At 36.6% G+C, this 25,916-nt stretch overlaps 1 protein-coding gene across 2 annotated transcripts in view; it reads left to right on the forward strand.

Moving 5' to 3' along the window:
* Window positions 1-291: 291 nt before the first annotated feature.
* Window positions 292-25,916, forward strand: part of DMXL2 (Dmx like 2) — a 641,271-nt gene continuing 615,646 nt past the window's right edge. Inside the window, exon 1 of one of the 2 annotated variants that reach the window (XM_053717470.1) lies at window positions 292-656. In XM_053717470.1, coding sequence (XP_053573445.1) covers window positions 570-656 — 87 coding nt within the window. In that variant the 5' untranslated portion in view covers window positions 292-569. The remainder of the gene's footprint in view (window positions 657-25,916) is intronic. The other variant, XM_053717469.1, reaches the window with a different exon arrangement.

A 25,916-nucleotide genomic window follows, 5' to 3' on the forward strand; every position in this document is an offset into this window, starting at 1 on the left:
TAATGTAACTTAAAACATGTAACCAATATTTTGTACATATGCATAATTAAATACAGGAAAACAATACTTGTGCCTGAAACTGTTATAAAGGGAATCGGTTAGGTGAGATCTACAACATGTAGAAAACGAGATACTAACTGTAACCGAGCGCGCGCGCCCTTAGAAGATGCTCCCTAAGAACAGCGCAGGGAAAGATAATAGCGGGTCACGCGCACTACGTTGGTGTCCGCCTCAATTCCTGCCCACAAGCTGGAATCCCCCTTCCCACCTATTACGTGCATCAAGGCCAGTTCGGGAAGAGCATCCGGGTACGTTGAGGCTGCTTGGGAATTCACTGGCACACACACACACCGAGAGGCTGTCACTTGCTCCGGATGATGAGGGGAGGCTGTCGGCCGCATACCTGATGATGAGTTTTACCTCCTCTTTGACAATGATGGCATCGCCGGATAATTAAAAGAAAAGGGATACCGATAGAGGCGGACCGTGCTGGGTTACATGGAGAGAGAGCAGACAGGATACGGTGCCCCTGCCAGCCATTGAAAGCTATCCCTGAAGTAATTATCATCATGCATTTGCACCAGGTGCTTACCGGGGCTGTCAACCCGGGAGATAACTGCTACTCGGTGGGGAGTGTCAATGACATCCCCTTTACGGTAAGACTATGGGACATTGAGTTAAAATGAGTTATATGCATATGATTTATATTGCAGTGCATTGTACTTGTAGTGTGCACCGTCATTGTTTACCTGTCAGCTGCTATTAATATATATGTGCTTGATATATCGTCTAGCTTTTTGCAAGTCAAACCATTCTAGTGTAAACTCGACATGACGTGATGTTATTTTATGTTATGTGAATTTATACACATGTTGTCTTCCGCATTTTTGAAACATTGGACATTCGTTCAGTATTCTCTTGCTTGAGAAACAAGTCATCCCTGAAGGGGACCTCTGGGTTATTAATTGCAGGCATGTGTCAGCACTGAAGGGGTCTGGGATCTGCTCAGTCATGGGCAGAGAGGATTACGTGAGGGAGGGGAGCAGACCTGATGAATATCTGCAGAGGCTAAGTAGAAGGGAGATACTGGGATCAGGTACATACTGGATCTAATCTCAACAGAAGTGGCTTTTCTGTTGGGTGTAATCAGTTATTTGCCACCCATTGCTCATGAATTAGACAGATACTGATTGAAATAATGCAGATGGAATAAAATTGGTTGTATACACAGGCCCCAAACTGTAATTATCAGGCACTGATTCAGGAATAAGATAAAGGACATATCATTGTTTACTGCACCCTACAAATATGAACTTTGTTATTGATCAGCCAAAACTTGCAGAGTTCACACGTTTACCTTTTTAGTAAGATAATAATGGGAGCAAAATCAACATTTTTTTTCTTCCTGATAATTAAGAAGAAAATCTGGACAGAAGTATGAGATATTTTAAAGGTTCATGCTGGTCTATGTATATCATCTTTTAATGCAGGTGATTGTGGCAAAATATTTGAAAAGCCTGGGTACTCTGCAGCATTATTTCTGGCAAGTTTCAGACCTTGTATGCTTTTTCTCACATCAGTAGTACATTTTTATTCACTGAAAATCCAGGTGCAAAATGAACTGTATGGTTGTTGTGTTTTTTTTTATTTTATTTTTTATTTCTTGCTCCTCTTTGTCTTAACCTTGAGAGTACTATGGAGCCTGTTTGTGGCAGGAGGTAATGAAAACCTAATGCTGCGTGATTCTTCCGTTTTATCATATCTTTGATATTCAAAATAATAGACAATTCTTCAAAGTTTGATTACATTAGTCAGGATATTTATCACTCTGTCTTTAATAATTGCTCATATTCTAGCTGCAATGCTTTTTGCATTTTCTGCACATTGGTTCTGTTTGATGCACTGCAGTGCTGCAGATAAAATAACACAAATGAAGTAAGTGTATATAGGTAATGCAGTAAGCAGGGTTTTAATCTTTTTCTGTTTGTGTGTGTGTGTGACTTAATGCTATACACAACGGTAGCTTGTTGCTTCATTCTTCCCTTGTAATAAGTATTGCTGTATCCACTTACCTGTGATACATCTGCTAATAGTATTTATTAGAATGCTAGAGATTGCCTGCATTGTACTCTCTATTCTCTACAACCGGGCCTTGTTAAAGGGACATTATAGCCATATTTTTTCTTTGTAGTATCAAATAGAGATTATTCTAGAAAAGTATTATAATTTGTTTGTTTGAGAAGAACTAAATCTTTTTGTCCAGATTACAACTTCTTTTTTGTTTTTATGCTTCTGGGGTTATGACACTTCGCACCAATAGAAATGTGGGTTTCATCATTTTAGCCAGTGAGCTATCTGTCGCTAGGAATGAGGGGCACAAACATGTTGCTTCATTTTCAATATCATTTTTTTCCTAAAATTGTTTTTAGATTTTAAGTTTGTTCTATTTCATCTACATGCTACAAACGTTTGCGTATTATATCCCTTAAAAATTTAATCATAGGGTAAGCATTTACTGAAACCTCCTACATGTAACTTCTTTGAGCCTTATAAAATGGCCTATTGACCCAATCAGTATTGACAGTTGCCATCCCCCGCCAATAACCAGCTATGCTTCCATTCAGTACTTTAACTGTGTGTTTAACTCTTTTACTTTTTACTGGGTCAATGAAAAAATTACATGCTCAAATGACAATTTTACCCTATAATATACCGTCACATATTGTAGTAAAATGATACATTTTGTTGATTTTAATATTTTTTTTGTATTCACATTTTTCTTAAGATTTTAAATTATAAAGGTACCAGCATATCATGTATTATATCTTACACAGATGCCTGCCAGTTGCATAAATACTAGTTAAATAACAGGATTTTATTTACATTTTAAGCTGGGATAAGAAAAAGCTAAATGCTATGGGACTGGGAGTCTTAAACTATGTCTCCTTCTGTGTAAGAGATACTTATTATTCTGCTACCACAGTGTGTGTGTGTGTGTGTGTGTGATATTGTCTCTATCTCTCTATATAATCTATATACATCTTATGTGCATAAAGAAATCTAAAATAAATCAATAAGTATGCTCTTTTAGTTTAAAATCTTTTTCTTTTAAGTCTGTTATGTAGATAAAGCATATGATACATATTAGGGTAGCTCTGCTACACCTGAAAAGCTTGAGTTTTTTTTTTTTTAAAAACATTTGTAACATGCACAAAAAAGTGTGCGCTTTAATACTACTGCAAAAGCTACTTATACAATACTCCAGGGCTTAATAAATTGGTTCAAAATGTTGGAGCCAGAAACTGTTTTCTAAATCCCTAAGCAACAAATATATATGTCTGTAATAGAAACACACACACACACACACACAACACAATAAAAATGTGATTTGTATTAAACAGCTACAAGGCCTAGAAAGGATCAAGCCTCAGCAAGCAAAATGTTATGTGCAACTGGGGAGGATGGGGGAGCAAATGGCGGCACCCATGTGTGTCCTGGGACTTTATCCAGGGTTTCTGAAACAATACGTGTGTACCTATTTTCTTTAAAGGGACGTGGAACCTACATTTTTTTCACCCTCATGATTCAGATAGACTGTACAATAAACACATTTCCAATATAATTTGTTGAAAGAGCTGCAATGCACTTCTGGCAACTAGCTGAGCACATTGGGTAAGCCAATGACAAGGCATATGTGTGCAGCCAACAATCAGCAGCTAGTTCCCAGTAATATGTTGCTGCTCCTGAGCTTACCTAGATATGCTCTTCAACCAAGGATACCAAGCAAATTAGATTTATAGAAGTAAATTGTTTAAAATTGTGTAATCCAAATCATGAATGTTTTAACTTTTTACTGTCTCTTTAATTTTGCAATATTTACAGGAAATTTTTATAAATATTAGGTTTACTTAGTCATAGATTGGCTTTGATATAAGGGACATCAAAGTCAAAATGAATCTTTCATGGTTCAGGTAAGGCATGCAATATTAGGAGACCTTTTAATGAATTTCTAAAACTATTATCAAATTTACTTTGTTCTCTTTTGTTGAAAATCATACTTAAGTAAGCTCAGGAGCCACAAAGCATAAAGGGCAGCTAATTGGTGATCTTTGACTACACATGTTGTAATTGTCTCACTAGATGTGTTCATATAGGTGTCAGTAGTGCAATGCTGCTCTGGAGCTGACTAACTATATGTTTCACCGTTTTGCAGGGGTTAAACTAGGGTTGCCACCTCTGCCATATTTTCCTGGACACTTAAGAGTTCCACCTGCTGCAAGGTGGGCAGAGAGAAACATGCATTGTGATGCTGCACAGCACACAAATAGTGACCCTGGACCAGTGTTAATTTCGTTGACTAAAACTAGACTAAAATTACTATAAAACTAAAGAAATTCTGATGACTAAAATGCAACTAAAACTAAAATGACATTTTAGTCAAAAGACTATGACTAAAACTAAATCAAAATTTGCTGACAAAAACATTTTATGCAAAGTGTTATAATCAATTGATATCCAATTACTGCTCTTTTGTAAAATTTTACGAAACTTAATTTTATTACATTTTAAGATAAAGACATGTTATATACCACAACAGTTACATCTGTTAAATCTGTATTGCATGTTCAAACCTTAATACCATAAATAAAAACAGGTTAATAAACCTTTACTCCAGGAGTATATAATGAGTTTGGAAGTTCTAGAGCAGTGCTAATATCGTTGGCGAAAATATTTCTAATCTGTGAACAATTAATTGATTCTTCCTATATAAATAAGCATAACCCACGAATATGGGTTTAAGTTATGCTGTGCTTGCAGCAGAAACTTTTTGTTGTGTTGAGTTACTTGATACTTGTTTTAATTATTAACAAAGAACTGTTAAAGTTTTTATATTGGGTAATATGTTCAATACAGCCAATACAGTTTACAGTTTTGTTTTTTATATTTTAAAGTTGCACTTCTGTTTGTTTATGAAACTTGCTTTTATTTAATTTTAAGTTTAATAAAGATGTTACATATCACCACGGCTAAATCGGTGTCTGTATTGCATGTTTAAACCTTAATACCATAAATAATAACAGATGTTATGTTTACTCCTGGAGTATATAATGAGTTTACAAATTATAGAGAAATGCTTAAATAATGCATTACACTTTAACTAAACCCCTTAGATTTTAGTCAATTAAAATCTACTGGAGATTTAGTCGACTAAAATCTACTGGAGATTCAGTCGACCAAAACTAGACTAAAACTAAAACAATTCAGATGACTAAAATACGACTAAAACTAAAATGGCATTTTAGTCAAAAGACTAAAACTAAGACTAAATTGAAATTTGCCGTCAAAATTAACACTGCCCTGGACAGCTCTTTTCATGGTGTAGCATAGTGCATTATGTGTAACTCATAGGTGTCCAGGAAAACATGGCCGAGGGGGCAACCCTACGTTAAACACATAGTATATGCAAGCAATTGTGCAATAATAACTAGGTAGTACATTTCAGATTATTCGCGATAATCCGAATGCGGAAGAAGGCACACGAATGTGAAAGTGTAACACACTAAGATCTGGATTTGCATATATCTTAGTCTGTTGCTCTTTCTTGTACTAAACCAACAGGCCGTACATTTGTAAAATAATTTTACTAGTCTAGAAATTCTAAGCACATTTCTTACTAAATAAAAGTTCAGTAAAATGTTGTTTTGGCTCTGCTTTTTAGTTTACAGTTTTGTAACTATGTAACAAGAAATCCATTTTTTTTACATTTTATCTTTCAGGTAGTAACAGAGAAGATATACAGCATTTTTTACCTGCCATCTAGTGCTCCAGAAGTGTGGCCACTAGCTATATAGATATATCTTTAACAAAGAATACCATTAGAACAAAGTTAATTTGGTGATATAAGTAAATTAGAAACTTTTTAAAAATTGTATGCTGTGTCTGATTCACAAAATATGTGCATTATGGATTACAATGTAAGTCACTATCTGTGTCATACTCAGGACCGGGTGAGAAGTATACCTGGTGCATAAGCTTATGCTTTTAACCCATTTGCTGGAGTTAAATAAATGGATCCCCTGCAAGCCTTTGTGCAATAATAAAATACTGTTACAAATGATAGTTTAATTGTTGCACTAACTTGTCTCTTTAAAGGTTATAGCTGCATTTTAGACCCTTTTAACCGTTAGTTCACACTGTATTTGTGTGAGCTATTCAGAAATTGAGAAAATAATGTTTTTCTATCCTAATATTTGAGATTAGATGTTGGATTTCATCAGCGGAAAATGAAATATGAAGCAAAGAACAGAACTGCATTAAATGGATCAGAAATAAAAGTTCTCTGTTTAGACTAGCTAACTTTTTCTAAATGCTGAGAATATATCCCAATGACACAATGCAGGAGTATGAGATGGGAACATACATTTCTATGACAGGTAGGAAATAGCTAGATGTTAGGAAGGTGTAAATGGCAATCATACTTGTCAAAGAGAAGAAATAAGTCAGACTAGTTGCATTGTGAATAATTACATCACATACAGGGTAACAATAAAAAAAGTCAGCTTTGAAGTACCAATGCATTACTGGTCCAGAGCTGAACACGGCTGCAGAGCCAATAAGAGACAGTAATTCAGTATATCTGCATATCCACCAATCAAGGCTAAGCTCAGGTTCTGCAGTGTATTGCTGCTTTTGAGCTGTCTTGAACTATGTGTTTAAAACTTTTGAGGAGTTTAAACACAGAGTTTGGTGCTGTAGTACAGTGTTTCTCAACTGAGGTCCTCAAGTACCACCAACAGGCCAGGTTTTCATTATAGCTGAACCAGTGCACAGGTGAAATAACCAGCTAATCAGTAACCATGGTTACTAACCTGCTCTCATCCATCAGCAGATTATTTCACCTTTGCAATAATGAAAACCTGGTCTGTTGGGGGTACTTGAGGACCGTGGTTGAGAAACACTGATGTAGTGTAGTAAAGCATTTTATTATTGTTCCTTTTTTGTCCATTTTTAAATGTAGGTAAAATAAAAAGTTAGAAATGAGTGGTCAGCCCTTAGAAAATATGGGTCCTGGAATTTCTCAAACTCTAAATAAAAATATGACAGTTTTCAAGTGGATGTTATATTGTAGCATAAATGTCCAATTTATTGACCTCATATCTAATTTGGATGTCTGGACCTATTGACATTTCCCCTCCAGCAGTGTTCTTTCTTATTTTGTAAACAACACAATCATAGCACACACTGCTTTCCTACCTTATTTCCTCAGCTTGTGATTTGAAGATATATAAGAAAATTCTCCCATAACATTTTATTACATTAGAGAGAGATTATTACTTTTTTTTTCCAATAGACAACCTTTGTCACTTTAATAATAAGCTTTAATAGATTGGCACAGTAGAGAATGAATTTATATTCTTGTAAATTTAAAATTGGTTTTCTAAACGTCATTGCATAATTCATCATATACTTCTCCTCTTGTCAACTATTTTCAGCTGGCTTCACACCTTTGGTTTTTTACACTAGGCCTCAGCCTTAAACGTAATTCTGTTATATGATATGTAGCAGGGCAAGAAACCTTAGCATAGAAACCAACTGAAACCGTGAAACAGATGGATATACGAGCATGAAGCATTAACTGCTTTAATCAACATATATATTTAATTCTGGACTGTTTCTGTCATAAACCTTCCTTAATGTCTTATTTATTTAAAATGCTATTATAGGACACAACATTCCTACATTATTCTATACATTTTTGCATAGGCAAAATAAGTAACCTAAATTTGAAATGTATTCCTTTTGCCATACAGCTATTCAACATTTTCTGCTCCTATATGTTATCACTTTTCAGCATCCTAAAAGTAACAACAGTCCATATTGAACCTTAGTACAGGGGTTGTCAAATCTGTTTAAAATTTAAGAGCTAGACATACTTTTAGGCAACAGATTGTGGTGTTTTGTAAATACAGGTATACCTCACTTTACAACGCTTCACTTTACAGCGATTCGCTAATACAGCGCTTTGTGGAGCTGAAGTTCAACCTCCAAGGATTTTGAAACAGTGCTGTAATCATCGTGAGATTGCGAGAAAAGTGAATGGCAATATTTTGTTATGCTTAGTTCACTCTGTTAACAGCATTGCAGTGCAATCTTTGTCTCAGTGCTAGCCTGGCAAATTTTACTACAGTTATTGTCACTATTTTACAGGTACAGTATTTATTGAATACTAATTGAATACTTGCTGTGCTAGTGTTAAACTAAACGTAGCACTATTGCACCCCTAATATATGTTAGTTCAAACATGTTTTCAAGATTTTAAACACTGAAAAGAAAGCTATAACTGCCTTGTTTCACTTTAAGGCGGTTTTCACTTTACAGCGGGTCTCCGGTCCCTAACCCGCTGTATGAGCGGGGTATACCTGTACATATATTGAGAATAACTCAAAAAGTTAGGAGCCAGGGGTAAATTTCTAGGAGCCAATGGCTCCCTGGCTTCTGGGTTTGTGAAGCCCTGCCCTAGGGTATCTTGGCAAACTCATTCTTGCCAACTATCAAAATTCTCCCAGGGCATTTTGACATGTTTGAATCTCCTGACGAGTACAGAGATTGAATAGTAAAAATGTAATGCATTTTCCAAATTGTGTTAATATGCTTTGGGTATTTTGTGGTGGACTTACAACAATATTTTGTGTTTGTTTTTATTATATGTGTGCTGAATCCATTGTTCTATATACTTTATTCCTCTGCTGCAAAGTCCCCCTAGAATTTTATTTCCAATGCTGGCAACTATGTACATTGGGTGAGCGCTATTGGGTGAGAGCTATTAGGCAAGAGCCTTTTATTACCTGATTTTGGCAATTCTTTTCTTTATTGTAGAAGGGTTTTCAAGTGCTCACCGTGCTAATTCCACAACTTTCTGTTTTTACTTTTATTTTCTAAAGCAAAGCTTTCCTGTTCATGGGATTCAGGAAGCCTCAACTTGTACAATTTTACTTCTATCTAATTGAATTGTTTAAGAGATGTTTATAGAGCAGTCTTCGCTTGCTTTAATAAAGTGTGTGCTTGACTTTTCAATATTCTTTCTGACTCCAAAATGTGTCAAGTTCTGTTCAGCTGAACGATTTGGATAAAGCGTTGGCATCTCGTACGTTTCCACGCTTTCACTACATATACAGAAGAGATTTGTTGTTCATCCAGCCTTTATTTGAATTTGTGTTAACTTATTTACATCATATTTAAAGGGATGTAAAAGTCTGTTACATTGTTGTAATAATAAAGAAAAACAGTAACCAGTGGGTAATATATAATAGAAATCATTGCAATATGTATTATCATTTTTTTTTTTTTTTTTTTTTTTTTTTTTTTATTATTGAGGATTTTCAAACAATACAACAGATGTTAACAATCACAAGTGTTGCAATTTTAGCCATAAAAACATAAAGAATACATGAATACAATATATTGTAGATAGTATTTAACATAGTAAGTGACATGAGCATCAGAATCCTACATTTTATAATGATATTAGCTTATTGAGGTGACTACGGAGTTAACCACTTAAGGGTCACATGAACATGTAAGTAAATCATATATGGTAGTCCCTAGGAAGGTCCTTCCTGGACCTTATGATGAAATAAAAATTTAAAGTATATAAAAAAGGGGGGGGGGGGATAGGCAGCGGGCAAAGAGCCGCTATTACATTTAGGGTAGAGGGGGGGGGGAGGCAGAGCCAACCGTATCTAAACGGTGAAGAGGGTATTATCATTTTTTTATTTTTTTTTTACTTTAATTTGTTCTGGGCCAATAACTTTCTCTCACAACCTCACAAAGGGGTTGTGGTCTCTACAGGAAGGCATATATTGCTTGATGTTATAAATATTTTAGAACAACTTGAGCAGGCTTTCTCTGGCATTCATGTCTACGCTAAGAGGAGAACAGAATGCAACTTAAAGGGACATCAAACACAACATTTGTTTTATGATTCAGACAGAACAGACCATTTTAAATATCTTTCCAATTTACTTATCAAATTTGCTTTATCCTCTTGGTATTCTTTGTTTAAGGAGCAGCAATGCACTACTGGGGGCTAGCTGAATATATCTAGTCAGCCAATGTCAGTAGGCATATATGTGCAGCCTCCAATCAGCATCTAGCTCCCAGTAGTGCCAATTCTCCTGAGCCTACCTATGTATGGTTTTCAACAAAGAATATCAAAAGAACAAAGCAAATTAGATTACCGAAGTAAATTGGAAAGTGGTTTAAAATTGTATGCTCTGTTTGAAGCATGAAAGGACATTTTTGGGCTTTATGTCCCTTTTTAAAGGGACAGTCTAGTCAAAATTAAACTTTTATGATTCAGATAGGCATGTAATTTTAAACAACTTTCCAATTTTACTTTTATCATCAAATTTGCTGTGTTCCCTTGGTATTCTTAGTTGAAAAGCTAAACCTAGGTAGGCTCATGCTAATTTCTAAGCCAATTTTCTTCAGCTCACAATAGTAAGTGTTCCATGAACAAGTTATTCTTCAGCTACTGTCAGCTGCATGTTGAAAAAAGTTAGTGCTAATAAAACATAAGATTTGCAAACACAGCTTAGCCTCAATATTACAAATACTCCTATTTATAATCGGATTTTGAAACAATACTACAATAAGGATAGCGCTATTTAAAAGATACCGGTATCCGTTATACATCTAAAAACAAGCAAACATTAACAGTCTAGAATAAGGTGTAAAGAGACAGTATAAGTGATCCCTGATTTGTTGAAAAAGGTCATATTATTACAGGCGCGCCCAACATTTACACAGAAAATACTACTGTTTGCCAGCAACAGGTATTTACTAATGAGTAATACCATAAGCGGTAAGAATGTTTCTATACAACTAACAATACATTTTGATGATTATCCTGTCTGTGGTTATAAGGAAAACAAACAATATGTGTGCCTAAGTGCTTACGATCACTTATACTGCTGTCTCTTTACACCTTATTCTAGATTGTTAATGTTTGCTTGTTTGTAGATGTATAACTGATACTGGTATCTTTTTAAAATAACTTTTGTATGTTTTGCACACTCAGATGTTTTAAAAAAAAAATATTTTTTAGTAAAGACATTTATTCAAACCTGCTATTTATTTAGTGCTATCCTTATTGCAGTATTGTTCATTAGTGGTGATGTCACACTTTACTGTGTTTTTATGAGATTTCACTAAAATCTCACATGATTTCATAATACACTTCAAATGAGGAGGGACATAACAAAACTGTGCTGGTAATGCCAGATGCATGCTCCTTTGCTAGTTCTGGGACCAGCATCTTGATAGGAATGTTTTATTAGGAAATTTTGAGGTAAAATATTTTCCTTTTTATTACATAGACACGCTCAGGTGATATTGCTCTTCTTTTTTTATTTTAATGCTATGCTATTTCTTAAAGGACCATTACATGCAATAACATTCTTAACTTGAAATGACCACCAGATATTTTTCCGCCAAATTTATAAATGTTCTTCTATTTTATAGCCCCTGTACCATGTGATAACCATCAGCCAATCACAAACTCATACGTATACACTGTGAACTCAGTAGTAGCTGGTACCTCAAAGTGTGCATATAAAAAGACTGTGCCCAATTTGATAATTGAAGTATGTTTGAATGTTTCTGAATGCTCTGTTTGAATCAGGAAGGTTTACACTTGGGAAATTTCCCACTCCAAAATGCATTTAAACAAGGCTGGAACATGACAACACATCCTTTCCAATTTTCCCTCATTTAACAACTAATGTTTGTCTTTAATCTTGTATAAATTTGCCGACATTTTGAGTGAAAACCTTTTTTTTCACCGTTTAGCACAAACGCTAAGTGATTCTGAGAGGATTATGCTACTATACTGTATCACCAGCTGTTGTAGTATTCAATTTTCTACGTTTCAGTGATGCTTGTTTATTTTAATTTTATACAATGTTTGCAAACATCATCTTCATCTAAATATTTAGGATTGGATTCAAACATTGTCACAAAGAAGCAAGGTGAGCCAGTGAAATTTAGATTTTACTGAAGAACGTTATCATAAATGTGTCAATACCAAATGTTTCATTTGAGTTATTTTTAGTTTTTAATGATTTAATAGTTAACACACAGTTAAATTTAGCTAAGTTCTAATATGGCATATGCAAGAATACAGATTACATGGACATGGAAGGCTATATTATGCTGGGACAAAGCAATGTCTAGTAGGTTCAGCAGGTACTGATTGCTAGGTACATGGAGCAGGAGGAGCTAGGTACGTGGAGCAGGAGGAGCCTGGCAGTGCCTAATTTTGCTGGTTCCTAATGAAGAAGAAAAGCGGTACACCATGACCTACTAGGCAACATTAGAACGAGGATCCAGCTGGCACTATTGACAAGTATATATGACTATGCTTCATGCTGGCCTTTGGGTGCATGGCATATGCGTGTACCTAGGAGAAAGGTGAACAAGAGCCCCAGGTGGGTAGCAGCACGCAGATGCAACCTCATCTTAGTAGATTTTGTTGCCTTCAACAATTGAAATGCATCAGCTTTGCTGTGGGGAGCTAAAAAAACTCAAAAAACTTTTACTCTGAGTTACTCATGTACATATCAGTGTTTTGGGTTCTGAGAACTTTAACTTTTGTATTTAAGTTTTTTTATTTATTAACATTTTTCAAAACAGACTAAAACCTTATTTGCTGCATTTCGTTTTGAATAGCCAAACTCCACTCAGCACTTACCGTAATTTCGATTTATTACTGGCATGGACAAGGCTAGCCCTGCTCATTATGGGCTAGATTATAAGTAGCATGCTATTTAGCGATTCCGCTTGAGCGTAAACATTGCTAAAAGTAATATCTTTGTGTGTGGGTTAGTGTGCGTATTACAAGTTTAAAGTAAAAGTTTTGTGGGCATTCTAAATCTGATGTTTGCTAACTTCAGGACTTCGGATGTCGCTTCACCATAGACTCCAATGGAGAGCATTGAAGACAAAAACCTAACACTTATTGCTTGTGCTCTAACCTGACATAGTTTATTAATATTTCAATATCCAATGTTTTTCACTTACAGATACTTTTATTTTTGTTTAAAATAAAATTATATATATATATATATATATATATATATAATTGAATTAAAAAAAAATATTTGCAAAGTATTACACTATAAATATATATATATATATATATATATATATATATATATATATATATATATATATATATATATATATATATATATATATATATATATATATATAAAAAGCGGCTACCATCCCCCAAAAGAAGCGGAGCCCGTAAAGAGCGGAAGATTCTACCATTCTCCAACAAACAGAGCAGAGACGCTGTGAATACCCCCACATATTGTTCCTCCTTATGGTGCGGCACTTACCTCATTAGATTGAGGTTAAGGAATGTAAGTAAGAACCCCGACAGGGATTATTATCACTCATCATTACTCTGCATTTGGATCACTTGTATGAACTGATTTAAGTTTGGACTCTTGTAATTGTGGTTGAGCACTTTAGACTCTGAATAAGGTGGATTAATACCCTCTATATTTAATTAGAGCAGTATTGAATAAGCTATTTTAATATATATTTTTTAGCTTACCCTTAAAGTATGTTTATTTTATCTGACTATTGGAACTAAGGGTGTTTTGGTCAGATACTACTACATTAGTATTTACAGTTTTTTTTCTATACAGCGCTGTAGCATCTCTTTCAATACACATTTATATATAGTATTTATCGTACCACTGAGGGGTGGAACACTACATACCCCTAGGAATAGCTGCTATAAGAATTAAACTTTTTTTTACTATGTTATAGAACTTCCAATAAAATACCCAACACTTTTTACCTCTTCTGATTTTATATATATATATATATATATATATATATATATATATAGTGTGTGTGTGTGAAATAAATGTGATAACAAAAATCATAAAAGGAAAACCAAATAAAGTTCTTAATCAAGGATATGTCTGTGTCCTCTGGATGAGTTTTTCAGCTTGTTAGCATTCCTCAGTGAGATCCCATAAAAAAGGAAACAGAAAATTGCAACATAGTGTGAATCTGTAATGGCACTTTGAGGAAGTAGTTGTTTTGTAACAAATGACTACTCACATTTGTTGGAGCTTTCCACTAAGCTCAAGGATATGCGCACTCCCACTTTATACTGATGGGAAAACAGTACACTAGGCAAAACTTGGATACAAATTTTTTTTTAAATATATAAAAGCGTCACATAAGCCTTGATAACACCACAATGTAAGGGTACAAAAGCAGATATGCTGTAACAAATGCTTCAAATTGCCAAACTTGCAAAGAGGTAAATGGATCAGCAGGAGTGTGACCGCTGAAACCAAAACCTTTTTAGTAGCAAGACAATAGCGCTAAGCCCCCAGGTGTCCTGGCTAGTGTAGAGACGCAATAAAACTCAATATAGAACAGTTCAGTTCCGACGTACGTTTCGCTGGTATGCTTTGTCAAGGAATGTTAGTGCGCATGTCGCAATGTTTTTAAAAATAGATTTTATTTGTTAGCATGTAACATGTTTAAAAACATATATTGTATATATTGTATGTTGTTTAAAAACATATATATATGTTTTTAAACATGTTACATGCTAACAAATAAAATCTATTTTTAAAAACATTGCGACACAACTAGGTTTATGATAAGGCTAGTAGTTTAATTATGGTCCGTAGGACATATAGTCAGTAACATCACAAAAAAAAAATAAAAAAAAAAATATAATTAATACCTTCACATTAAGGGGTTAAAGAAAACAAATACCTACATATATCATAAGTATAGACACTAATTGCAGGCAGAATGTGATTATGCTTTTTGAAGTTTTGCATATATGTATAATGCTATAACATTATAATGCATAATTTCCCAATTCTGGTTATCCATCTTAACATCTATGCATATATCAACAAAATGTATAAAACTGAAAGAAGTTGAAAAACATACTAGTTGTTTAATGACAAATTACCTAAATGCCAACTTCCAAAATGGAGGATGTAACCACAAACCTGGCAGAAACTCATCAATGGATTGTTTAAAAGGACTCTTGGACATGCGCACTAACATTCCTTGACAAAGCATACCAGCGAAACGTACGTCGGAACTGAACTGTTCTATATTGAGTTTTATTGCGTCTCTACACTAGCCAGGACACCTGGGGGCTTAGCGCTATTGTCTTGCTACTAAAAAGGTTTTGGTTTCAGCGGTCACACTCCTGCTGATCCATTTACCTCTTTGCAAGTTTGGCGATTTGAAGCATTTGTTACAGCATATCTGCTTTTGTACCCTTACATTGTGGTGTTATCAAGGCTTATGTGACGCTTTTATATATTTTAAAATAAATTTGTATCCAAGTTTTGCCTAGTGTACTGTTTTCCCATCAGTATAAAGTGGGAGTGCGCATATCCTTGAGCTTAGTGGAAAGCTCCAACAAATGTGAGTAGTCATTTGTTACAAAACAACTACTTCCTCAAAGTGCCATTACAGATTCACACTATGTTGCAATTTTCTGTTTCCTTTTTTATGGGATCTCACTGAGGAATGCTAACAAGCTGAAAAACTCATCCAGAGGACACAGACATATCCTTGATTCAGAACTTTATTTGGTTTTCCTTTTATGATTTTTGTTATCACATTTATTTCACATTTTTTTCTTTGTGATATTCGGTATATTTATTGTAATATAGTGTGTGTGTATTTAATTCAAAAAATTCAAGTTCATATTCATTTTGAATACTAATACCATTGTTTTAACTTTAGCAAGAGTTCAGAAATCAGTATTTAGTGGAATAACCCTAATTTTCAATCACAGCTTTCATGCGTCTTGGCATGATCTCTACCATTTTTTCACATTGCTGTTGGGTGACTTTACGCCACTCCTGGTGCAAAAACTCAAGCAGCTCGGCTTGTGACCATCCATCTTCCTTTTGATCACATTCCAAAGGTTTTCAATGGGTTCAGGTCTTGAGATTGGTCTGGCTATGACAGGGTCTTGATCTGTTTGTCCTCTATCCACAACTTGATTGACCTGGCTGTGTGGCATGAAGCATTGTCCTGCTGAAAAAAACAGTCCTCAGAGTTTGGGAACATTGTCAGAGCAGAATGAAACATGTTTTCTTACAGGATAACCTTGTACGTGGCTTGATTCATGCGTCCTTTACAAAGATAAATCTGGCCAATTCTAGCCTTGCTGAAGCACCCCCAGATCATCAAAGATCCTCCTCCAAATTTCACAGTGGGTGCGATACACTGTGGCTTGTAGGCCTCTCCAGGTCTCTGTCTAACCATTAGACGAACAGGTGTTGGCCAAAGCTAAAAATTGGATTCATTAGAGAAGATTCTTTGTGAAGGACGCATGAATCAAGCCATGTACAAGGTTATCCTGGAAGAAAACTTGCTTCCACCAGCTCAAGACCCTGTCAGGGCCAGCTCAATCTCCAGACTTGAACCCTATTGAAAACCTCTGGAATGTGATCAAGAGAAAGATGGATGGTCACAAGTCATCAAACAAAGCAGAGCTGCTTGAAGTTTTGGGCTAGGAGTGGCATAAAGTCACTCACCAGCAATGCGAAAGAATAGTGTAGAGCAAGCATGAAAGCTGTGATTGAAAATCAGGGTTATTCCACCAAATATTGATTTCTGAACTCTTTGTAAGTTAAAGGAACACTGAACCCAAATTTTCTTTCGTGATTCAGATAGAGCATGCAATTTTAAGCAACTTTCTAATTTACTCCTATTATTACATTTTCTTCATTCTCTTGGTATTTTTATTTGAAAAGCAAGAATGTAAGTTTACTTGCCGGCCCATTTTGGTAAACAACCTGGGTTGTTCTTGCTGATTAGTGGATAAATTCTCCCACCAACAAACAAGTGCTGTCCAGGGTCTGAACCAAAAAATAGCTTAGATGCCTTCTTTTTCAAATAAACATAGCAAGAGAATGAAGAAAAATTGATAATAGGAATAAATTAGAAAGATGCTTAACATTGCATGCCTTATCTAAATCATGAAAGAAAAAAATTGGGTTCAGTGTCCCTTTAAGCCATTAATATTTTTGTGTTTAAAAATAAATATGAGCTTGTTTTCTTTGCATTTGTCGAGGTCTGAAAACATTGCATCTTTTTTGTTATTTTGATCAGTTCTCATTTTCTGCAAATAAATGCTCTAGATGACAGTATTTTTTTATTTGTTTTGGGGGGGGGGGGTTGGGAGAAATGTTCATTTTACTGAAACACATACCTATGAATAGTAAAACCAGAGAAAATTATACTTTTGCAATGGTCTCTGTAATGAGAGTGGGAAGTGACATCACCGGATGGGGGTGTGATTTTAGGTCCGTTATTGTCTATGTCGCAGTTACTAAGTTAGATGTGTTGTACAAGCTGTATACTTCTATGCTCTACAATAAAACAGCGTTGTACCTTCTATACTGTGTCCTTCATCTCATGACATGGTGTCAGAAATACTTGCCTGCGCTTCAGTTTCCTGATTAATGACAATGTCGAAGTTTACCCCACCTGAGCCTTTTGATTTCTCTCAGCCTGCAGCTTGGCTCACATGGCGTCAGCGGTTTCAACGCTTCAGGATTGCTTCTAAGCTGGACAAGGAGAGTGGTGAAGTACAAGTTAATTCTCTTTTATATTCTATGGGGAAAGATGTGGAGCCAGTGTTCAATGCCTTTACTTTCAAAGAACTGGAAGAATTTCCCTTTGAAATAGTTATGAATAAACTCAGTGCCCACTTTGTGACCAAAAGAAATGTGATTCATGAGAGGGCTTGTTTTCACAAACGTGCTCAGCGTGTGGGAGAATCTGTGGAGTCATTTGTGCGCAGCCTGTATGAACTAGCTGAATTCTGTGAGTTTGGTGTTGCTAAAGAGGAGCAAATCAGAGACAGAATAGTCATAGGAATTGCAGATGCTGAAGTCTCACTGAAGCTACAGTTGGAGGCTGAATTAACGTTAGATGGGGCTATTATGATGGCCCGCCAGAGTGAACTGGTGAAAAAGCAAAGTGCTGATCTGAGGTCTGAGAGTATTGTGGATGAAGTGCAGCAGTTCAGGAGAGCTGCTAGTGAAAGGCACAGTGTGAGGGGTAGACCCAAAAGCGGATGGGAGCAGCATGTTCGCTGCACACGGTGTAACCATGCCCATGATCAGAGTGTCATATGCCCTGCTAAAGACAAAAGATGTAGAAAATGTAACCGAATGGGCCATTTTGAAGTGGTGTGTAAAACTGAATACATTAAGGAGATGCAGGTGGATAGTGACCAGGAGGGTCATGAAGTGTCCTTTGTGAGGTCCGTTGTTGAACGGCCTGGTTCACATTAAGATTGGCGGGTTACCCTTACTGTAATGGGAGCCAAAGTTGCCTTTAAGATTGACACAGGAGCTGATATCACTGTTATGTCCCTTGCAGCGTTCATAAAACTGCCTCGATAGCCTCAGCTTGCGAAAGTTAAAACTAAAGTTCATAGTCCTGGTGGCCGCATCGATTGTGCGGGGAAATTTATTGCCAACTGCAATTAAAAGCCGGAGAAATTCACCATGTGGGTACATGTGATTAGAGGTCAGTGTGTTAACAACCTATTGAGCAGAAAAGCAGCCTGTGGTTTGGGCCTGGTTGCCAGAGTGAATGAGATTTCAGAAGACATGTTTGGTGAATTGGGCTTACTGAATTGCAACCCAGTCCGGATATCACTTAAAGGTGACGCAGTCCAATACAGCATTTCCACTCCTCCTAGAATTCTATTCCCACTCATGCCTCAAGTGGAAAAGGAACTTCTGCGCATGAAGAATATGGGAGTCATTGAAGAGGTTGTTGAAGCAACTGACTGGTGTTCCCCCATTGTGCCTGTTGCAAAGAAACATCTGCGTAGACTTGAAAAGGCTAAATGGGGCAGTGAAGAGAGAGAGATATGTGCTGCTGACACTTGAAGACATAGCCCCAAAATACGGACGGGGATGAAGTTCTTTTCCACACTCGATGCTTTCAGCGGCTTCTGGCAGATGCCTCTAGAACCAAAGTGCCGCAAACTGACTACCTTCATAACACCAGTAGGTCTGTTTTGCTTCTGCAGACTCCCCTTCAGGATATCCTCTGCTCCTGAAATCTTTCAAAGAGAGATGAGTTCTCTTCTAAAGGACCACAAGGGCACGGCAGTCGTCATGGATGACATCTTGGTGTATGGGTCTACATTGGAAGAACATGATCAGCGATTGAGCTGTGTTCTGCAGACCATTAGAGAGCCCAGGCTGAAATTGAATAAGGAGAAATGCCATTTTAGGAAGGCTGAGTTATGTTACTTTGGACATATCATCAATGGGGATGGCATCAAGCCGGACCCTGATAAAATTCTTGCTATTGAACAGTTGAAAATTCCTTTTGATGTACATGAACTGAGACAAATATTGGGCCTTGTGAATTATGTGGGAAGGTTCCTTCCAGATTTATTCACAATACTACACCCTATCACAGAGTTGCTAAATAAAGATTTTGCCTGGGTCTGGAGACCTTCAGAAGAAGAAGAATCTTTTGTGCAGGTCAAGTCCCTACTGGGGCCTGCCCCAGTGTTGGGTTTCTATGACCCTTCCAAAATGACTGTGGTTAGTGACGATGCGAGCAGTTATGGATTAGGGGCCGCCCTCCTGTAGTTGAATGAGAAAAAACTACAGCCCATCGCCTACTGTTCCCGTACACTGACGGCTGCTGAGTCGAAATAGCCCAAATTGAGAGAGTGCCTGGCTGCAGTTTGAGCCTGTGAGTGCTTCCAGCGTTACCTAGTGGGTTTAGAGAAATTTAGTCTGAAGACTGACCATAAACCGCTAGTTCCTTTAATCAACTCCTATGATATTGACAAAACACCTCTAAGATGCCAGGTTCAACGTTCGGGCAGTGCATGTGCCGGGGAAACAACTGGTTGTGGCAGATACACTTTCCAGGCTCCCGCTGGCTGCTGCTGAAGTATCTTCAACGGAATCAGATGTGAAAGTGTATGTAGATTCAGTTCTGGCCACCAAATTAATTTCTTCAGGGAAGCTAGATCAAATAAGAAATGAGACATATTTAGATACAGATCTTCAAGAAGTTATTAAGTACATAAAAGAAGGTTGGCCCGAGAGCCGGGCAACCTGGATGTCTAAGTTCTTACCAGTCAGAAAGGTTGCAGCTCACGGAGCTGGATGGGTTGCTGCTGTTCCAGGACCGCATTGTTATTCCTGTTAGCATGCGGCAGGAGATGTTGAGCAGGATTCATGATGGCCACTTGGGCATTACAAAGTGCAGAGAAAGGGCAGCTATGGCAGTATGGTGGCTTGGGATCAGTTCCGACATTGCATGCCATGTTTCAAAATGTGCCTTTTGCCGGGAACACAGGCCTACTCAGAGAAGGGAGCCTTTGATTTCTACCCCACTGCATGCAGGCCCATGGCAGAAAATAGCTGCTGATTTGTGCGAACTGCATGGAAAAAAGTTTGTGGTCGTAATTGACTACTATTCCAGGTATTTAGAGATTGCACCCTTGAATGAGATCACAAGTCAGGCCGTTATCACTCGTCTCAAGAGCTTGTTCGCCCGGTGGGGGCATACCAATGGAATTAATGAGTGATAACGGAATGCAGTTTGCTTCCACAGAGTTCAGTTCTTTCAGCAGTGAATATGATTTTGTCCATTCTACGTCAACATTACCCACAGGCCAATAGAATGGCTGAAAGGGCAGTTCAAACAACAAAGTTCATTTTGAAGCAATCTGAGCCGTACCTAGCCCTCTTGTCTTATATGGTGACTCCCATTCAAGCCACGGATTTTAGCCCAGCACAACTGATGCTAGGGCATCAGATTTGCACCACCTAACCCTCTGTGGGTGTCTTCCAGCCGACTAGCTCTATTCCTTGGGACAAGGTCCTTAGGAGGGATGAAGAGGAAAAAAGGGGCTATCGATTCTTCTACGACAGGAGACACTCTGTGAGGCCCTTGCAGGAGCTGAATGCGGGGCAAAGTGTAAGCGTAAACTGGATGATGAGAAGAAATGGAAGACGCCTGCTACGGTAATTGGACGCTCTCCAGAACCAAGGTCTTATGTAGTCCTTACTGATGGAGGGACAGTCACACGTCGAAATCGAAAACATCTTCAGCCTGTACCTGAGAGTTTGGAACTGGATTCCTCAGTACCACCGCCGGCGGGATCCCCTGTTTTAAGAGGGGTGCCTTCCCCTCAGCAAGATCACAGCGGGGATACGTCTTTGCCTCCAGCAGACTCTCAATCACCTTCTTCTGTATCAGAGGACAGTTCATGTAGAATGACATCAAGTGGAAGAATGGTGAAACTTCCAGCCCGATATTGGGATTAGCACTAGTTAGAGCAGTGACCGGGTGTATGGGCAGAATAATCCCATGGTCACTGTGGACTAGGGTAGTCTACCCCGATGTTCAAGTCAGGATGTTGTTTATATAGATATTCTCTTTAACTTGTTATTTGTTGTATACTATACAAAACTATTTTTGTATGCTTCTTGTATAGCTTGTTATTTGATGTATTCAAATGAAAAAAAAAATGTATGCTTTGTCCTTTGAGAAGGGGGAAGATGTGATAAGAGTGGGAAGTGATGTCACCGGATGGGGGCGTGGTTTTAGGTCCATTATTGTCTATGTCGCAGTTACTAAATTAGATGTGTTGTACAAGTTGTATACTTCTATGCTCTGCAATAAAATAGCATTGTACCTTCTATACTGTATCCTGCATCTCATGTGTGTGTGTGTGTGTGTATGTATATACTGTATGTATGTGTGTATGTATGTATGTGTTATCTATATATGTATATATGTATATATGTATGTGTGTATATATATATATATATATATATATATATATATATATATATATATATATATATATTGTGTGTGTTATAGCCATTTGCAGTCAAATGCATGGCAATATACCATATATCTTTTAACCCTTATAAAAATGTATGAATATGTTTAAATGATTAATATGAGTGTAACAGTATATTTAAATGTATTTATGTTGTTTAGTGCAACTTTTATTTTATCTCTAACCCTTTTACAAAAGGTCTTCAGTTGTTCTAACCGGGTGTGAGTTAAATTAGATTGCGCTCAGTTAGCGCGGGTGCAATATTCCTATATCGATTGCGAGCAAACGTTAGAGCACCACTTTCAAACTAGCTCTAGATTGGCAAAACATGCATTGTTTTTAAGTTTGTCATCTGATAATCTTTGCTGAGACTAATTAGGGTTAGATATATGACAGGATTAGGCTTGTAAAGCCTGCAGTGTGCAGTTTCAGTCCACAGAATTAGAACATTTTACAATATGAAATTACAAAGCGAAATTACATAAAAAGGGACAAATAAATAATAAAAGTATTTTGCAAAGTTGTTTTATTACATATAAATAAACATTTATATTACAGTTTCAAATTATTATCTCCTTAAACAGAATGCAATGTACCTTTATCTATGATCTTTTATGAAAGCTTTTCAGTATAAGATTTTATCCCCCACTAAAAATGAATTGCTTTTATTGGAATTCAAAACCACACTTGCACAATTCATTGGCTGTGCTACCAGGCTAGTATGTTTTGTTAGTTTTTTTTTCATAAGATAGTAAGAGTCTACACACCATCACATGCTGCAGCAAAATCTGTGGCAGTTCTTCCTGTTCCATATTCTGTATCTGAAATTATTTCTAAAGAATAGAATAAACAGGGTATTCTTTATTGCCCTTGCCAAAATTTAAATTTGGAAAGCTTACAAAATTTTGGTCGGACTAGTCTGGGGTAATTTTTAATCACTAGTTTAGAGCTAGCGGAGAGCTTAAAGAGATTGTAAACTTTTTCATTTGTAGTACAGAGTATATATAAAATCATGCATTAAAACAGGGGCACTTTAAGTCATTAAATGTTTTAAGGACGATTTTTTTGTAAAATATTTACCTTTTTTAGATATGGTAAACATTGTGCCGTAGGCCACAATGCCCATTTAGTACTTCTACCTGCCTTAACTGTTTTTCCTGCCCTTTTTCATGGTGGTCTTGTGGACTTCAAAGCTTGGGTGTAGGATCCCACAAATTATGGCTCTTGGACTCTCGACATCTTATGAAAGAAAAATAAAATTTAAACATAAGGCTAAAGTATAAAAAAGTACATGCAAATGTCCCTGTTATTATAATTTGTGTCAAAAGAAACCCCACCGTATTTAAATTTATATTCAATAATCCTACTAATAAATTCACCATTAGAAATATATAAGGCCAAACGTGGACCTTGTGACTAAGCTAATGGACTAAGAAACCTGTACTGACAACATAAGGAGTCCCAGTGCCAAAACTCTCCAGACGCTTGAAGGACTTCTCTGCCTGCTGCTTTGCACACAAAATGATCTCAGTCTGCTGACTGCCTTAGGAAGAGGAACTCCCGCTGTCTCTCTGGGGCTGTATCTCCTCTTACCAGCTCCCACCAGCCCATCTGGCTGATATCAGCTACCACTTAACTGTTTAACCTTTCCTCACATGCACACTCTCTAGGCAACTGTGATGTGGGGTAGCAGAGACAATTGCATTAAAGGTAGGCAGACAGGCTGAACCAGATAATACAAGTTCATCTCACCTTTGCATCTCCTGTTCAAAAAAGTTTTAAGAGTACCGGTAAGGAAAGTAATTCCTCCAGGGCTTGAAGTATCTGTTCTGTAACAGTTGCCATCTATAACAGCACTTACTAGGGCAGCTTGATTAAAGTAAAAACCGAATATGCAGTTCTGCGACAAAGCAAAGACCCAATGGTACTCTATTGTGGGTTGGTCGGGACACTACGGCCTCATAGCTCTGTAATATTGAGGCTTGCAACAAATCTAATAGTAGCTTCAGTCTGATCAGGCTCCTCGCACAACACGGGATCTACAGGTTTCAGCAGTGTATGGGGAACTATAAGCAGGATTTTGTATTTTATTTTTATAGACGTATCTCAAGAGCTAGAGCAGCACTCAAATGTCACATTTTCATTTGTTTGTTATCAGGGCAGTTTTCCATTTTGAAATTTCTGTATTGTTTGGCCCATGCTAAATATTCAGACTTGTTTCTTTCAAGAAACATGGTTTAGAAACAGCTACTCTTCACTTTGTCAATCATCTTGGTTCCCCTAGATTTTAATTATGGGGGCTTATGTGGTTCTTTTCCTTATGGATGTTTGCTTGCTATACAGGTTAATGATTTTCTGCAGATTTAAAGGGGCAGTGAACACTAACATTTTTATTGTTTAAGAAGTTGGATAACGCCTTTACTACCCATTCCCAGCTTTGCACAGCCAACATTGTTATATTTAATATAATTGTCAACATTTTAAACCTCTAAATTTCTGCCTTTTTCTAAGCCACTACAGACATTTTTTTTTTTTTTTTTTTTGCTTTTCACAACAGGAGACTGCTAGTTTATGTGGATCGTTGTGCTCATGCCTGTGGGTTCTGCACAACACAGCTAAAATGCATAATAAATAAAAATTTATGTGATCAAGAGGCTGTCAAAAGAGGCTTAGATACAAGATAATCACAGAGGTTAAAAGTATATTAATATAATCGTGTTGGCTGTGCAAAACTTGCTAATGGGTAATAAAGGGATTATCTATCTTTTTAAACAATACCAAAAATTTGAGTGGACTGTCTCTTTTAAATATTTTTTTCTGACCTTTAATGTGTTTATATATTGCTATTGTCACTTAAAGATCATGCAACTTCTCCTGCCCCATGTTTCACCCACCAACACCAATTATCTGTTAAGAAAATGAGCTGTCGCCAGTGAAAGTCCAACCCCCATTACTTTGCATACATTACTGAAGTGCTACTGCTGTTACTAGATATGTGGCGGTATTACAGCACAGGAGTAACAAACGGCTCTGTTTAGTATGCAGCACTGCTGTTGTGTAAGCGTACAGCATTGGAGTGGTGCAGCTCTGTTTAGTGTGATGGACTAATACATGGTGTTTTGAGTGCAGCTATCTCATACAAAGATCATTTTGTAAGCACTATTGGTGCCCTGGTACCTGGGTTTTTCAAGCCCTGAACATTTAATATGTATGTAGATCCTATGTGCTTCAGACTACTGTAATAAAGTGAATATCACAATAAAGCGAGTCACACATTTTATTGGTTTCCCAGTGCATTTGAAAGTCATGTTAACACTGTACTGTAGTAAATTAAATGTGCAATAGCAATATGTAAAAAAAACAAAACAGTTTTTTTGAGAAAAAAAAAAAAGGATGTAGCTCATCTCATATAGGTGTGAATGGTCCTCTAGCGAGCTCCCAGACAAACTGACATTTTAAGTCTCTGTATGACATGGGAAACTAGATTTCAGATAAAGGAATTGTGCCTAATTTTCATGTAAGTTTAAGATACTAAAATGAACATGTATATATTCAGACACATATTAAATATGAACATTAAAATCTGGGAGATTATCTATGCCTAGGAATAGTAATATGGGAAGTTGAAAGCCTGAGAGTTAAGATTTTAACATGTCTTAACCTATGTATTTTTTTTTTTTTAAACTTAGAAGTCTTAAGGATTTGAAGTTTTGAAAAGCATATATATAGTTTTCAAATATTAAATATATACCTCAGACTGTATAAATATCTATATATGGATCTGGGGAAATGCAATTCAGATTTGTAATAGATTAAGTAACAATTGTAATAATCCCATTTTAAAATACAAATATAGATGCTGATACAGGATTGCCTGCATGGGGTGGCCTAAGTCATATCATATGGTTATGCACTAAATATTTATGTAACTTTAATTACATCTCTTAAAATATTATAAGCTGAATGTATAGGAAGTCTATATAAATATTTTCTATTTTAA

This window comes from Bombina bombina, chromosome 6 (genome assembly GCF_027579735.1).
Source record: "Bombina bombina isolate aBomBom1 chromosome 6, aBomBom1.pri, whole genome shotgun sequence".
Taxonomy (NCBI): domain Eukaryota; kingdom Metazoa; phylum Chordata; class Amphibia; order Anura; family Bombinatoridae; genus Bombina; species Bombina bombina.